This window comes from Neovison vison, chromosome 10, assembly GCF_020171115.1.
Source record: "Neovison vison isolate M4711 chromosome 10, ASM_NN_V1, whole genome shotgun sequence".
NCBI classification, from domain to species: domain Eukaryota; kingdom Metazoa; phylum Chordata; class Mammalia; order Carnivora; family Mustelidae; genus Neogale; species Neogale vison.
Window position 1 is genome coordinate 59,245,387 of NC_058100.1, and position 17,616 is coordinate 59,263,002.

The following is a 17,616-nucleotide window of genomic DNA, read 5'->3' on the forward strand; positions in this document are numbered from 1 at the left end:
AAAAAACTGATGAAGCATGTCCCCAAGTTATAATTCATTAATAAACCAGAGAATATAGTCAGTGCGTTTTTTTTTTCCCTACTTGGAAACCATTTTAACTTTAAAATCTTTTTTTTTTAATTTTAATTTAATTTTATTTTTTTTAAAGATTTTATTTATCTATTTGACACACAGAGATCACAAGTAGGCAGAGAGGCAAGCAGAGAGAGAGAGGAGAAAGCAGGCTCCCCGCTGAGCAGAGAGCCCGATGCGGGGCTCCATCCCAGGACCCTGAGATCATGACCTGAGCCGAAGACAGAGGCTCAACCCACTGAGCCACCCAGGTGCCCTTAACTTTAAAATCTTATTTCCATTTAGAAACTTTGTGTTGACTCCCTTTTTATTTTTCTTGCAGGAAAGAGCCAAACTTGCTTATTTTGACTACGGAGATGTCATTTGTAGAGAAGGTGAAATGCCGCAAGGAATCTACTTAGTTATTTCTGGAATGGCAATTGTGAGGGACTATTTATTCTTTGCTGAAAATGTATTTTTGAAATATATGATTTTAATACAAGGAGACATTTAGGAACCGGGAAAGTTTTCAATTCTTTTTAAAAGATATATTTATTTATTTTGAGAGAGAGAGAGAGAAAACACGAGTGTGGAAGGTGGGGGGGTGGGTGGTTTGTGCAGAGGGAGAAAAAGTCAGAGTCTGTGCTGAGCAAGGAAGCCCAAATGCCGCTTCAGGACCCTGAGATCATGACCTGAGCTGAAATCAAGAGTCAGACGTTTAACTGACTGAGCCACTGAGGGGCCTTGAAAGTTTTAATTTTTTTTTTTTTAATTTATTTGACAGAAAGAGAGATCACAAGTAAGCAGAGAGGCGGGCAGAGAGAGAGAGGGGGTGGGAAGCAGGCTTCCCGCTGAGCAGAGAGCCCAACGCAGGGCTCAATCTCAGGACCCTGAGATCATGACCCGAGCCGAAGGCAGAGGCTTTAGCCCTCTTAGCCACCCAGGCACCCCGAAAGTTTTAAATTTTTAAACATAATTTCTGAATGAAGCCATTTCTGCTCAGAGTGAAGACTACAGCTGAAGGGTAAGACCCAACATCTGAAAGGTGCTTCCCATTTAGCAAAATGCTTTTAGAGTCCTTACTTATTTCTTGCAGCAATCCTGGGAGGAAGTGGTTTTTTCCATGATGTTCGGATAAGAAATGCAATACTTGGAGTGGCTGATTATCTAAAGGAAATGAGAGTCAAGAATGAGGGGAGAGTCTGGTGGCTCAAAGGGTTAAGCCGCTGCCTTCAGCTCAGGTCATGATCTCAGGGTCCTGGGATTGAGTCCCGTATTAGGCTCTCTGCTCAGCAGGGAGCCTGCTTCCTTCTCTCTCTCTCTCTCTCTCTCTCTCTCTCTCTTTGCCTACTTGTGATCCCTCTCTGTCAAATAAATAAATAAAATCTTTAAAAAAGAAAAAAAAGAATGAGGGGATAGACTGAAATGTCAGAGCCTTACAGAGGTCAAATAGAATGAGGACTGAAATTACAACCTTTACTTAAACAAAAGGAGGCTTTTGGTGACCAGAGAAAGAAAGATGTTAGTAGAGTGAAGGGAACAAGAATCCTTTTGAGTCTGAATGCCAGTAGCTGAATACATGGTGAGCCCCAGCTTATGGCCCAAATAATTCCTAGGCCTTGAATGATACTTATCAGTGACAAACCATTATTATAGTCCACATAACGTATTTGGCATTCTATTTTTTGAAAGGGGTATTTCAGGCCTTATAAGTAGCTAATTGATTATGGAAATAAACTATTTTGATAAATATTTATTTTGATATAAAACTTATTTTGATAAATATAATACACATGTATTGCATTTTTAAATTTTTAAATGTTCATTCATTCACTCAACAAATGTTTACTTCATTACTACCCTGCCGCAGGCACTGTTCATTCTAGACACAGGGATTGACCAAAGGGACAAAAATCCCCGCCTTCTTAGAGTTCACTTTCTAGCAGAGGCATGGAAGGTGATGGGATAATGAGCAAATTAAATAAGTTAATTGTACAGTATATTAGTGTTGGGGTCCGTGATCAAAGGAGCGAGACTGATACAAAGCGAAGGTCAAGCAAAGCTTTATTTCGCACCAAGTATCGAGACTCAAACTGACCGTCGGGGCCACCTCTTACGAGAGAGGGAGCCACTCCCAGCCTCACAGACTAACTTTTATAGAGCAAAGGCCCTGTGGTTGGGCCTGGCCACACACAGGTGGCCAATGAGATTGTAACAGAGAAAGCTGCACAGTCATGCTAGGTCACACACGGGTGGTCAATTGAACTACAATTCACCCCATAGTAGCTATTTGAACTAGTCTATCACCTTGGTCAGAATTGGCGCCCAAAAGGCACCCAAAAGGCAGGGCCCACACTCCTTGGTAGCTAGGGAGACCGTATGCGCGCTCCAGTGATTGGATGTGTCCACCTGGCCTGACTCATCCCTGCATCCCGGCTCTGTTATCTCCACCTGACCTGACCCACCCTTGCATTAGGGCTTTGTTATCAGGGACTGGTCGACCATATTTTACTGGTTTCCCGGACTTGCTTTTAAGTAAGTTGGGGGGGGGGGTGTCAGTTTAAGTTTTACTGCATAAACAACAAAATCACTGTTTAACCAAGATGAAATCGCTCTGGCTAAGTAGGCCCTTACATTAGAAGTGATTGACAACTAAAGAGGTTAGTTGTAATTTTGTAAAGGGTGGTCAAATGGCAATATGTTACGACATTTAATCCTTATAATAGCCTTATTTTTCACATGGGAAAACTGGTGCACAGACAAATTAATTCACTTGTCTCCCAAGGGCACAGAGTAAAAGGTCAAGAAGGGCTTTGAACTCATGGAGTTGGCCTCAGTATCCATGTACTTAGACATTATTTTATGCTGCTTCCAGTAGAATTCTTGTGCTATGCTCCCTTTAGAATCAAAACAAAAATACACTGCTACTCGTATTTTTTAGATATGTCAACTCGAACTTTTAGAAGCTGCAACATACATTTCCCTTTGGGGAATCCTCCTGCAATGACTGACCTAGTTAATTCTTCTTAAGGAGTAAATCCAACAGTATTCCGGCTGAAGATGTCATGTTGGTGTTCAACTGATGCTGTAGCAATGCAGCATACATCTAGTGGCTTAGATTGGTTTCTCAGAGTTCTTAGTTCAGCAGTCCTGGTTTCTCTCCTTGAGTCTCACAAGGCCAATATCAGATGGTTGGCAGGGTAGCATTCCCTTCTGGAAGCTCCGAGGGCAGAGCCCATTGCCGGATTCTTTGAGGTTGTTGATAGAATCTAGTTCCTTATGGCTATAGGACTGACGTCCGTGCTTCTTTGTAGGTTGCCAGCTTGGACCTGCCTCCAACTCCCAGGGTCCTAGGATTGAGTCCCGTAATGGGCTCTCTGCTCAGCAGGGAGCCTGCTTCTCTCTCTCTCTCTCTCTCTCTCTCTCTCTCTTTCTCTGCCTACTTGTGATCCCTCTCTGTCAAATAAATAAATAAAATCTTAAAAAAAAAAAAAGAATGAGGGGATAGACTGCAATGTCAGATCCTTACCCAGGTCAAATAGAATGAGGACTGAAATCACAACCTTTACTTAAACAAAAGGAGGCTTTTGGTGACTGCTAGGTCCCCCCAAAATGGGTACCCCAATAATGGGTCCGTGATTAAAGGAGTGAGACTGATACAAAGCGAAGGTCAAGCAAAGCTTTATTTCACGCCAAGCGTCAAGAATCAGACCCACCGTCCGCTGCTCTATCCCTGCAGGCGACAGGGATAGTACTGCCAATCCCTCTCTTGACGCCCCCTCTCTCTGATCGACTCTACTTCCTTTTCTGCCTTTGAGGGCTCTTGTGACTGATTCCTTTGGCCCACCAAGATTATCCTGAGCGGTCTCTCCAAAGTCTGTTGATTAATGACCTTCATTGCATCTGCAAAGTCCCTTCCCCCAGGACACCTAGATTAATGTTTGATTGAATAACAAAGAGATAGGAATCTTGGAAGGACTTCTTTAACTTCTGCTGGTAGATATTATCTTCTTTTCTTCGTTTGTAAAAAGCAGAGACATTGTTCATTACTCACAGTCTTTGAACTGCATTCAAAATCAAATTAGAAAAATGTCTAAGCCCTTTGGAAGCATGAATGCCTCTAAATATCTCAAGGGTAATCACTGGCAGGGGGCAGTTTCACAGCAACTTCTTCAGTGACCCTTTGTTCCCTGTTTCTTGTGTCCTGAACAATAGCCTTCCTCTTAGATGTTTACAGCTAAACTTTCTGAAAAATTCTGTAATCCTTCTGGTTGATTCCAGCAGCTTCCTCCTGAAATCTGATAGCATTCTTATTTCCCCATCCTTGCCTATCCATTCCTTTCTGAAGTGATTCAGTCATACTTTATTCACCCTAAAAACTTTTTCTGTTGATGGCCCATGGAAATTATTATTTTTGTAATCTTTATCACCAACATGGGGCTCAAACTCAGGACCCCGAGATCAAGAGTTACAGGCTCTATGGACTGAGCCAGCCAGGTGCCCCGCTCACCACCATGGAAATTATTTTTGAGGATTTTATTTATTTATCTTTAAAGATTTTAATTTATTTATTTGACAGAGAGAGACACAGTGAGAGAGGGAACACAAACAGGGGGAGCAGGAGAGGGAGAAGCAGGCCTCCCGCTGAGCAGGGAGCCCGATGTGGGGCTCAATGTGGGGCTGGATCCCAGGGCCCTGGGATGATGACCTGAGCCCAAGGCAGATGCTTAACAACTGAGCAACACAGGTGCTCCTATTCTTAAGCATTTTAAAGGTTGACAAAGTTGATGGAAATCGTGGCTGGCGTATTAATTTCTGGCATCTGATTTCTGCATCCATAAAATCAAAGGTCTTCTTCCATCCCAGACACTGGCCCATTATGATAAGAATTTCTAATAATGATGAGGGATCAGAAGTCAAGTTGAGGACAAAGCAGAAGCTGACACCCCACAACCCTCCACCATGGGATATATGTGACATTCCTCATGCACTTCTGGCTGCCCTAAAGCTAAAGAAAGGAAAAACAAGTAATTAACTGATAGAGATCATAATCCTGCAAGACCTGAGTCTACCTCAGTTTACAAATATTTTAGCAATCTACAAGAATAAAGCATTTCTATCAATAGCCTAGCTTCCCGAAGGAAATGTAGATACAATTAAATGTCCTTAAAACCTGCAGCTCATTGACAAATACTTGAGGCTGGCAGAGTAGAAGCTCCAAACTTATCTTAATATTGGGATGAATCATAATGCCTTGCTAGAGGGAAAAACAACTTTAACTTGACAATGGCAAGTAATCCAGTGAGTCTTCTTTAACATATGAAAACCCTTTTGAAACTTTCCTTTTTCTTACCCCTCCAACCCGACAGTTTATTATGTCACCCCATACAGCCCCATGCAGCTTCTCTTTCTGCCCACCGGTCCTGTCCCTGTGCTTTAATAAAACCACCATTTTGCACCAAAGACATCTCAAGAATTCCTTCTTGGTCGTCGGCTACTGACCGCATCCCCACCTAACCTCACCTGTATTCTAAAACCCCAGCTAATAGACTCAGAGTGGACGGCTGCATTGGTTGCAGACTGCAATCAGTACTTTTGGTGGGATTTTTATAGAAGGAAGGTACGAGTAAGTAGAAGTGTTGTAAACGGGGTCATCTATAAAGGATGAAGATTGGAAACAATCCTTCCCATGAAGAGTTGAAATGTGAAAGAAACTGTGACTTTTGGGGGAAGCTTTAATACCTTTTTCACACCTGAAGGCCTTCATAAAGAATCTTTTCCCTCCATGGGGCACCTGGGTGGCTCAGTGGGTTAAAGCTTCTGCCTTCGGCTCAGGTCATGATCCCAGGGTCCTGGAATCGAGCCCCACATCAATCGAGCCCCACATCGGGCTCTCTGCTCTGCAGGGAGCCTGTTTCCTCCTCTCTCTCTGCCTACTTGTGATCTCTGTCTAATAAATAAAAAAAAAAATTAAAAAAAAAAGAATCTTTTCCCTCCATCGTTAGTAATTGCAGCAAACAGTGGGAGCTCCCACGATTTGATCAAGGATTTTTAATTTTGTATTTCCCTTTTGCAGTTGCATAGTTTACCTCCTACCTTCGGAATAGACAGTAGCCTAAGGTCTGATAGAGGGTCCAAAACCATGTTCACAGAATACTGTACCAGTGGGGACGTAATTGGAGAGCTGAGCTGTCTGCTTAAGCGTGAAATTGAATACACCGTCATCTGTGAAACTATTTTACAGGTAAGAACCTGGTTCTGTCTGTATTGTGGGCTATTAGTTAATTCTTTCTGAAGTACATAATGAATGCCAGCAATCTTTTCTTCCTCTGGGTTCTGATATCTTAGGCAATCCGCCCAGCCAGCCATTGTGAAGTCCCCCGTGGACAAGCTGAGCAAAGATTCAGTGTCTCACATCTTGGCTGTGGGACCTAGAGAGCTATTTTAACCTCTTTGTGTCTTAATGTCCTTGTTTATTAAAAGAGAGAATGTCTAACTTTGGGCAATATGAAGATGAGGGAAATTTCTAAGTGAAGATCCTGGCACAGACAGACACCCAGTGAAGGACCACCGTGTTCTGGGAGCAGTGTTTTTAAAGAACACTTGTTTTTAAACTCCCTTTCTTCCATTTCTCACTGGCTTAAGAAAGAAGTTATCTATTCACCAAATAAGTGGCCTGATATCCCACAACATGTGGGGGATTCAAACAGAAATGAGCCAGAGTTGCTGCTTACAAGGAATTCTCCAGCTTTGGGGACTGTTACATGCAATCAAGCGGGGTGCAGAGTCTTGGGGGTGCGTGGGACAGAAGGCAATGTCGCTTTGTCAGTTTCATACCGTTTCATTTCCGGAAGAGGACAGGAGGCATAATTGATTCACAAGGCTGAACTGAAGTCATTGAAGTTCATGTAGCTTAAATTCTGGAGGAGCAGTCTTCCTTATTCAGGGAAGTTGACCTCTGGAAATGAATACTGTGAATCAGCCTGTGGCTGGCACACAGGGGTCTGAGAGCACTGGCTCTGGGGCTTCCCAACAGACCAGGTTTGGCCACTCGCCTGACACAATCCAGTGGCAGAGACACTAGTGGTGGTGAAACAAGACAGGAAATTTATTTCAGTGATGTCAACACTGGGAACACAGCAAGTGAGAAGCTCAAAGACTCTCCAACGTGCTGAAAATATTTCCAGGTTTAGGAAGTAAGGAAAATGTGGGGCAAAGGTGGGTATATGTGCAGGTAGGCAGCGAAGGTCAAATAGCTCACTATCGTGGAGTCACTAGCAGGGTCTTGCTGGCTTAGGGCAGTCCTCACTGTTCGCAGAGATAGTGTCCTTCCCGTCCAGGGATGCTTCGCCCTCAGGGTCTTCCTCTTTTTATTTTATTTTATTTTATTTCTTTATTTGACAGACAGAGATCACAAGTAGGCAGAGAGGCAGAGAGAGAGAGAGGAGGAAGCAGGCTCCCCGATGAGCAGAGAGCCTGATGTGGGGCTCGATCCCAGGACCCTGAGATCATGACCTGAGCTGAAGGCAGAGGCTTAAGCCACTGAGCCACCCAGGCGCCCCCCTCAGGATCTTCTGCCCAAGCCAAGAGACAAGCTGGAAAGCAAAACCCAACTAGAAAGTTTGAGGTCAAAACGGAGGCAGCCAAAGTCCCCTTTCGAGCCTACTTCACCTACTGTGGCAATAAAAATAAGTTTATGTGGCTTAGTTTGTGAATCATAGCTTGTCCTGTATCATAGCTATTGACTGCTATAAATTTACTGGCTATTGCTAAGTGTACACTTTATTTGAACTGTAAATTTTATTAAAACAATTTCTCCATAATGCAATGCTTTTAAATGGCGGAGTATCAGAATTGAACTAGATTTGATGGTAAGAGGGGCGAATTAAATCTTAACAGGCACTTGTTTTCTGGTGACCTTGTAATTCAGCTCTGAATCAAGTTTGTTGTTTGATATCTTGTGGTTTTAGGCTTGCTTTATCTCCCTGGAGGATTTGTATGAAGGTTTTGATGTCTTCTGGCCATCCTTGGAATATAAAATATGGCTAAAGCTTGCGCTTGGTATTGCCTATCAGTATTTTGAATCAAGTCTCAGTGATGAGGTAAGTTAAATGATTCATGTATGAATGAACTTTTATTTACTTTTATTTATAACTTTTATTATACTTTTATTAACTTTTATTATTTATTAACTTTTATTTATAAAATTCATTTGATATTTTTGAGACGGAGAAAGAAAGGCTCTGTCTGACATTTAAAATGAGATTCTATGGGCACCTGGCTTGCTCAGTCAGAAGAGTGTGTGAGTCTTAATCTTGGGTTTGTGGGTTTGAGCCCCATATTGGGTGTAGAGAGTAATAAAATAAAATAAAATAAGATGGGATTCTAGAATTTTAACCACTCTTGTCCTGACTTCTTGCAGATCTTCAATCCTCTTGTCACAGCTAATTTTCCAGGCTACCTTTTTAAAAAAAGTCATACTTTTTTAAAAAAGGAGTAAATTCAGCAAATATTAAATAAGTAGATTCCCGGGAACCAAATTAGCGTTAATCAGAATGAGTTGATGAAGTTTGGTGTTTATTCATTGTCATTTTGCGTGTGTGTGTCTGGGCTTTGGCATTAAAAAAAATAATAATAAAAAGATTTATTTATTTATTTGAGAGAGAAAGAACATGAGCAGGGGGAGGGGCAGAGGGAGAGGAAGAAGCAGACTCCCCACCAAGCGGGGAGCCTGATGTGGGGATTGATCCCTGGACTTGATCCCAGCACTCAATGCCCTCAATGCCAGGACTCCGGATCATGACCTGAGCCAAAGGCAGCTGCTTAACAACTGAGCCACTTGGGTGCCCCTAGAGCTTTGACATTTTTAAAAGAAGCCCCCTGGATGTTTTCAATGTGTATCCAATGATGAGGACCACAGCTCTAAATTCTGTCAGTAGGAAATACAAGAGGAATAGCAGGTTTCCAGAGGATATAAAGGTCCCTTTTCACTAATATGCAGAAACATAATGACTTTTGCTTTCAAGCTCAAAATCCCCAGGATTATGAGGCATTTATGAGATTATGAGATTTGTGTAGGCCCAGGTAGAAGGCAATTGAGTTTCCTCTTTGCGCTGGATGCATTTTGGCTGTTTCCACGACCTGAGTGAGGACTGATTGGGGACGTGTTTATTATAGTCTACTCTACCAAATTAATATAAAGCTTGTGCCTTTTCAAAATCTTTATTGGGGTAACTTAGACTCTTTTATGAACTTTCTAAAAATTAGTAGCTCAAGTCTGTTCTTAGGTTGGCATAATTTACCATCCATATTTGTATCCTATTTAATAATTATTTGAGCCCCTATTATAAGTTAGGAACAGGGGAAGTAACAGACCTGGAGTTCAACAATATTCATTGCATTGAGAGACTGGATATGAATGTTGGGTTAAAAAATTAGCATGTCTCAAGAGAATGAGGAGACAAGTCACAGAGTAGGAGACCATGTTTGCAAAAGACACATATGGTAAAGGACTGTTATCCAAAATATACAAAGAGCTCTTAAAACTTAACAGTAGGAAAACAAACCACCCAATTAAAAAATGGGCCAGGATTCCACCTGCCCCACCCGCAAGTGCCCTTCCAGCTGCGTGGGGCTCTCTTAGAGCTCCTGACTCCTACTGAGCTAGTGCCCCTGATATCTCTCTCCAGCCATCATCATGATCATCTACTGGAAATTCATCAACCATGATGAGATGTTCTCCAACATCTACAAGATTCAGGAGATCAGGGACGGACTGTGCCTGGAGATGGAGGAGAAGATGGCCAGCAGGACAGAGGGTACCACTGATGACTTGCTCATCAGTGGAAATGCCTCTGCTGAAGGCCCGGAGGGTGAAGGTGCTGAAAGCACAGCCATTGTTGTTGACATTGTCATGAACCATCACTTGCAGGAAACCAGCTTCACAGAAGAAGCCTACAAGAAGTACATCAATGATGGCCTGAAATCAGTCGAAGGCGAACTTGAAGAAGAGAAGCCAGAAAGAATAAATCCTTTTATGACAGGGGCTGCAGAACTAATCAAGCATGTCCGTGCTAGTTTCATAAATGACCAGTTCTTTACTGGAATCTGCTGTGACCCCAAATAATTATTTTCTTTAAGGTTGGTTCAGAAATGAAAAAATGTTGGCTGTTACTTTGGGTGTATCACCTTGTCATAACTGATGGCTGCCCTTCACCCATAGAATGCCAGGACTTAGACAAATGGGACTAATGTCATCTTGAGCTCTTCATTTATTTTGACCATGACTTATTTGGGGCAGAAGCATTGTTTTTAAGAAAAACAAAAACGTGTCATAGAGGTTATCTAAAAATAAAATGCATTTAAACTAAAAATAGGGGGGGCAAAGATCTTTTTTTTTTCAAAGATTTTATTTATTTTTTTGACAGACACAGATTGCAAGTAGTCAGGGAGGCAGGCAGAGAGAGAGGAGGAAGCAGACTCCCTGCTGAGCAGAGAGCCCCAGGGGGTTAATCCCAGGATCCTGGGATCATGATCTGACCCTCCCACTGAGCCACCCAGGCGCCCCAAGGGCCAAAGATCTTAACAGACATCTCACCAAAGAAGATACATAGATGGCAAATAGGGGTACCTGGGTGGCGTGGTGGGTTAAGGCCTCTGCCTTCGGCTCAGGTCATGATCCCAGAATCCTGGGATCTAGCCCCACATGGGGCTTTCTGCTCAGCAGGGAGCCTGCTTCCTCCCCTCTCTTTGCCTGCCTCTCTGCCTACTTGTGATCTCTGTCAAATAAATAAATAAAATCTTAAAAAAAAAAAAAAGAAGGAAGATACATAGATGGCAAATAAACATGTTCTACAGTCACATATCTTCAGAAAAATGTAACGTGTGATCCCATTACGCACCTATTGGAACAGCCAACATTTGAAACACTGACAACCGCAAATACTGGTAAGGATGTAAAGCAGCCAGAGCTCTCATTCATTGCTAGCAGGAATGCAAAATGGTGCAGCCACTTCAGAAAGTTTGGAGGTTTCTTAGAAAACTGAACATACTCTTACCATATATAATCAGTAATCCGTATCCTTGAGATTTATCAGAAGAAGTTGAAATCTTGGGGCGCCCGGGTGGCTCAATCGGTTAAGCAGCAGATGACTGTTTTTATCCCACACAGAGTTCTCCCTGTATGTGTGTCTGTGTCCAAATCTCTCCCCCACCCTTTTTTGAAAGATTTTATTGACTTATTTGTCAGGGAGAAAGGCGAGAGAGAGAACCCAAGCAGGGGGAGCAGCAGGCAGAGGGAGAAGCAGGATCCCTGCTGAGCAAGGAGTCTGATGCAGGACTCGATCTGAGGACTCCGGGATCATGACCTGAGCTGAAGGCAGATGCTTAACTGATTGAGCTACCCAGGCAACCCTCACTTCCCCGTTTTTGTTTTTATTTTTTAAGGATTTTATTTATTTATTTGACAGACAAGTAGGCAGAGAGGCAGGCAGAGAGAGAAACGGAGAAGCAGGTTCCCTCCTGAACAGAGAGCCCGATGCGGGGCTCGATCCCAGGGCCCTGAGATCATGACCTGAGCTGAAGGCAGAGGCTTAACCCACTGAGCCAACCAGGCGCCCCACTTCCCCATTTTTAAAGAAGCTCTGCCCAGTGTGGGACTTGAACTCATGACCCTGAGATCAAGAGTCCTGTGCTCTACCGACTGACCCAGCCAGGTGCCCCCAAATCATCTCCCCTATTTATTTATTTGAGAGAGAGAGACCACACTAGAGCACAAGCAGAGGAGGGGCACAGAGGGGAAGCCAACTGCCCACTGAACTTGGAGCCTCACACGGGGCTCAATCTCCTGACCCAAAGATCATGACCTGAGCTGAAATCAAGAGTCAGGTGCTTAACCGACTGAGCCACCTGGGCACCTCTTCCCCTCTTTACAAGGACTAAAGTCATATTAGAATATTTGCCTACCCTACTCTGGTATGACCTCATCTTAACTTAAACAATTTCATCTGCAATGACCCTATTTCCAAATAAATTCACATTCTAATGTACCCGGGCTCAGAATATCAACATATAAATTTTGGGGCGGGGGGGGGTGAACACAATTCAACCCATGCATAACCGCTTCCTCCCTCCTCTGAAGACTGTTATTCTGAGCTTTGAAGTATGACTCAAAGCGTGTTGCTTTGTTTGGTTTTGGCTTTTTGCTATTGTTTGCTCACTTGCCCAGTGGGGTGTTTGCTTACTGCCAGGTAAAACCAAATCCACAAGGCATGGCGGACCACCTGCGGACGCTGACTGAGAGCTCCGGCAAACCTGGAAATCAGGCTGCACATCCATAACCAGGGCCACTAGAAGAAGCAACAAAAAACCTCTTGAGTTCATAATCTTGGCTGAGATCATTCTGAACTCTAAATATATTCTGTCTGTTGGTCCTGGGTCTAAATGCCTTTTGACACCTGTGAAGAACTCAGCTCAATCAGTGAATGTGCCACCTTCTTGATTCCATGGGTCATTTGCATGATTTATAGAAAAAAAATATAATTTTATTGTAGGACTTGGACTTTCAGAAGTGTGTGGCTTTCAATCTGGCATACGTGGAGACTTTATCCAGCTATAATGAAATGACTATTGATAATGTGACCATGAAATTCGTCATTATTGTGTATGGCAGTGTCATTGATACTAAGACAGAGGTAGCATATCTTGCACCTTGCATTTTGCCTAAAACCTGTGAGCAGGTAAGGACAGTTATTTCTAAAGAGTCATTTGCTTTCCATGGTGCCCCATAAGTGACTTGAAAACTCAACTGATCACCTTAAAAAGAAATGTAACCAGGAAGGACCCTGCAGTTCCCAGCACCTTTAACGAAACAGTCAACACATGCCCAGGGCTTCGGTACCATTAAGCAGTGTGTGCCCGACACAGTAGTGAGACGCAGGGGGCTCAGGGGCCCAGAATCCACCTGCCCTCTGCTTGCCAAGCCTTTTGCCTTGGAGTGGGGTTGTGCCTCCTGGGGAACAGGGGTGCATTTGTCCCTTTTGTGGCCTTCCTGTCTTTGTATCTCTCAGTAATTCAGAGGATGACGGTAAATCTAAATGCTTTTCTAGTAGAACATGAAAATCTCTTTAGCTTTGAAGCTAGGGGTGGGGGCGAGGCTGGGAACAGCAGGAGCAATGCTCACAGTTTGGTTTAAGACACAGGGCTTGGAGTCAGGCCTACTTGGGTTAAAAGCCTGACGCCTGTGCCCACTGGGGTGTGAGCAGAGGCCAGCTGCCTTCTGACCCTCCGTTGCCCGTTAGTGCAAGGAGGCCAACAACAGCAGCCGTCTGGTAAGGTTCTTGTGAGAATCCGGGGAGACGGTATCTGGTCTCTAGAGATGAGAGTTATAATTGTTACTTGTAACCCATGTGCTTTCCTGGAGGCAGATGTCAGCGAGAGACACAGAGTGAAAGTTCTAAAAAAGAAGACAGTCCTCCCGCCTGGGAAGGCTTGAACATCAGTGTAGTGGTGGGGGAGTAAGCTTGTGGATTTTGGGAATTCCCTGTTTTCCAAATTGGGAATGTCCGGTCTGGTTACAAGGAAGGCGGAGAAGGTTCCTTTCTGAAGTCTATACAGATGCAAAAGGTAATTTTCTGGTCCAAGACTTCTTGAAACAACATTCAAGGGGATTGAAATGAGAAAGGCGAAGATCTTGGGCTGGAAGCCCAGTTCTGGGTTTCAGCTCATTTCTTACATTGTTTGAAAACATTAGGAATGAGGCAGCTTCGCCATCAAAGGGTGCTTTTCTGACTGATTTCAAATTTTCCCTTTTAGGTTCAGGGAACTTCCGATTTAAGCAAGCTGCTGGTTGTGCAAGCGTTCGAGCCTGCCAAAAATACCGACTCCAAAGTCATGGGTAAGGGTCAGCCCGTTACTGATGGGAAAACCATGCAACATTCTCTTAATGCTAAGAAAATGACTTGAGGGTACAGTGTGGGTTTGTTGTCGGTCCCCATGCTTGAGCACACGCTGGCTACCATATTGCTTCTGGGAGGCCATCCACCAGCGTCTTCCAGACCCTAAAATCCAGGTGGCTCCTTTCTCTCTCACATCCCTTCCTTCACACTTGTGCTGATAGAGAGGAGCGTCTCTGTTGTACCCCGTCCTGGTTCTAGCAGGCTGGAATCACAAAGTGCAGAGCAAGAATGGGGAGGGCAGAGACCCTCTCACAGGGGGCCCTGGTGTGGAGAGCTGGTGTGATCCCAACCACCAAAGGGAATATGGAACCCCACCTGTGCTCTTTGAATATTGTCTTGCCCGAGGGGCACTTTGATAGTTACTCAGTAATGACAGTCTCTAAATGTGTCTAAGTGCCCCACGACACAGAGGCTAGCTGCCTTCTGACCCTGCCAAGCAGTGTACCGAGAGGATGAGGTAGGAAGGACTTGCTCTAGAGAACATGCATTCCCTTCTTTCATTTCATGCTTAGTACCCTTGCTCTACCAAGCTGCGTTGTCATCTCCCCAAGTGCCCTAGCTCAAAAACAGTCAGCCTTAGCATGCTTCTCCAATGGGCAGCATCCTGGCATTTCCAATTCATGTGATCGGCCAACTTAGATGTCATGCAATTCTCCGTGAATTGTTAATTCCAGGGGTGTGGGGGGGGTTGGGTTTACATGATTTTAAATTGTGTGCAGAAAGTGACATTTTATGTATCATTTCTCATTTGCACAATTCCTTTTTTGTTTTTTTAAGACTTTATTTATTTATTTGACAGAGAGAGATCACAAGTAGGCAGAGAGGCAGGCAGAGAGAGAGAGAGAGAGAGAGAGGGAGGGAAGCAGGCTCCCTGCTGAGCAGAGAGCCTGATGCAGAACTCTATCCCAGGACCCTGAGATCATGATCTGAGCCGAAGGCAGAGGCTTAATCCACTGAGCCACCCAGGCGCCCTCATTTGCACAATTCTTATAAAATGCAGCCGCACTGGGTGCTGGGCTCCATGCCCAGAGCTAGATGGGAAGCAGGCCAAACTAGGTCTCTGCCCTTGTGGGGAGGAAAGACATTCAATAAGTAATTCCCCTTCTCCTCGAGAAAAGCAAATTCAACCTCAGACATTGCTGCAGCTCACTCTCTAGGCTCTGTTCTGGGGTCATGTGCAGCATCTGATTTGGGGGAGCTCCCTCTGCTTCAGGTGTTCTCTTCAAGCCGGTGAACACTGAAAGAATCCTGACTCCAGTCACTTTGCACCTTCCACAGCTCTCTTGGGGCACCGGGGTCTATGGCAGGACTTGGAGCTCAGGGCCTAGTGTCAAGCCCATTGGGGCACCCTGCGGGCTGCTGAGTCAGTGATCTTAGCACTGCCAGGAAGCAGGACACAGGTCCCCACTGGTCCTGGGCCTGTAGACCTCACTCCTTCTTCAGGCTCCCTGCAATCTACCAGTTTTAGATGGATGGTCCTATATCACTCTGTATTCCCCAGTGAATTTGGGGCACAAGTCATACATGGTAGGCTCAAGGACTGGATTCAGCCAGTGCACTGGGTGTGTATGATCCACCTACATGCTTTGTCTGCAAATTTTTTTTTTTTAAAGATTTTATTTATTTATTTGACAGACAGAGATCACAAGTAGGCAGAGAGGCAGGCAGAGAGAGAGAGAGAGAGAGAGAGAGAGGAGGAAGCAGGCTCCCTGCAGAGCAGAGAGCCCGATGTGGGGCTCGATCCCAGCTCCCTGGGATCATGACCTGAGCCGAAGGCAGAGGCTTTAACCCACTGAGCCACCCAGGCGCCCCTTTTAAAGTAAGTTGCAAAGTAGGAACATTTGAACATTTCAAATGCAAGAAAAAAATCCAGATTTTGAGCTTTTCTTGAAAAACTCAAAAGCGTGCCAGCACTCGGTGCTTGTTCCTATATGTGCCAACACGTGGAGCTGAGCATAGGGGTAAAACATGCTGTGCAGTTGGCCACAGTCCACACCCTGCCCTCTTGTCTTACTTACAGCCTGCTGCCTTATCTGTGTGACCTGCCTGTTCTCATTTGAGTTTGCCAGCCCTTGACTGGGGCTCTTGGGAGGCTAATAGCAAACCTCCCTGAGGAAAGATGCTAAAGAGCCCATATGAAAGGGGAGAAGGGAAAGAGGAGACCTACTGGGAGAAAGCAATTGATATTTCAGAATAGCCTTCTGCTACCTTTACTCTTAAGCCCCTAACTTCGTTTTTCTGTCTGATGCATGTATTTGGACTGGTTCAGTCAACACTGGTCTTCGAATGACCCAGAGAGAATATAGTTGGAAGAGAAAGAACGAGGTAATAAACTTGACACTTGGATTCGATTTTTCTTATTTTTCTTATTTTTTAGTAAACTACGTAGCTGCCAGGAGCTGTGAAGCCAAGTAGCAAAATATGGGTGGTATGGGGGTGAGAAGAGAGACCGTTAGTGGCAGCTCACTGATCGAAAAAATTGGGTAAAGCACATCTGAATTATTTAACAATTCAAATGATGGAATTTTTTGGAAAGATGTGATTTTTTGCCCCAGGTCCCCTGTCCCAATTTCCCCTCTCTTGACCTCCTTCCCGCGATGGCTCCATTGTGGGAATCTATAGGACACTTTTCTTGTTGTTTGTTTTTTTAGATTTTATTTATTTGAGACCGGGAGAGACAGACAGGGACAGCGGTAGCGAGAAAGAGCACATGCAGGCGGGAAGATCAACGTGGGGCTTAACCGCAGCACCTCAGGGATCATGACCTGGGCCAAAGGCCCACACTTAACCGAATGAGCCATCCAGGCGCCCCTACAGGCGTTAAGGATGGGGAGGGTCAGGCCACAAGCAAGATTAGACATTAGTGTCTGAATGCCTGTGCCTCTCCCTTTAGAGGTGGGGTCCCCGGGGCATTGGGAGCCACAGGCGGATTCTAGGAATCTTTACCTGATGCTCTTTTAAAGGGAGGAAACTCATTTAACCATTAGGTTACTTGAAATGTTTTATATTAAAACAAACGTATTATGGAGTAGGGTGACAAATTTGCATGAATTTTTTAAGATAAACCAGGAGACTTTTGTTATGAGAGTCACGCAAGTTTTGCCCTGACATCTTTGCTTTCCTCAGCAACCGGGGTCAATTTGGAAAGCTTGAGAAGTGCGGGAAAGCCTGTGGAGTGGGAGAGGGGAAGGCTGGTCACATGGGGCCAGGACAGGGTGGAGGGAAGTCTGGGGGGTGGGGGACCTGCGAGGCTAGTTACTAGAGGGGTTTCTGTCAGGACCACTAACAGCTCCTTTGGGCCCAAGCCTATGCAGCTGAGTGAAGATGGCGCTGACAGGGCATTAGGGCGCTAGGCAAATGCATAGGTGGGCGGGGAAGCTGTAAATGGTGCCAGGGACGGGCTCCAGGCCCTTCAGCACCCTCTCTCCCCCAGTTGTGAGGTCACCCCAAATAAATATGCTTCCCAAGGGAAAATGTTGTGCCATCTATGTGCAGTTTCAGAAGTCTCGTGACCTATTGCAGGCCCAGTCACCCTAAGACCCTTTTAATAGAATTGTGGGCCTGCAGTCATCTGTGATAGGGTAAAGTTGCATGGACCAAATGTATGACT

General features: G+C 44.6%; 1 protein-coding gene across 1 annotated transcript in view; it reads left to right on the forward strand.

The window, feature by feature from the left end:
- The window catches only part of SLC9C2 (solute carrier family 9 member C2 (putative)), a 101,216-nt gene that overhangs the window by 82,694 nt on the left and 906 nt on the right, over window positions 1–17,616 (forward strand). Inside the window, exons 22-27 of the mRNA XM_044267389.1 lie at window positions 395–493; window positions 6,128–6,295; window positions 8,022–8,153; window positions 12,603–12,788; window positions 13,864–13,945; window positions 16,276–16,331. Coding sequence (XP_044123324.1) covers window positions 395–493; window positions 6,128–6,295; window positions 8,022–8,153; window positions 12,603–12,788; window positions 13,864–13,945; window positions 16,276–16,331 — 723 coding nt within the window. The remainder of the gene's footprint in view (window positions 1–394; window positions 494–6,127; window positions 6,296–8,021; window positions 8,154–12,602; window positions 12,789–13,863; window positions 13,946–16,275; window positions 16,332–17,616) is intronic.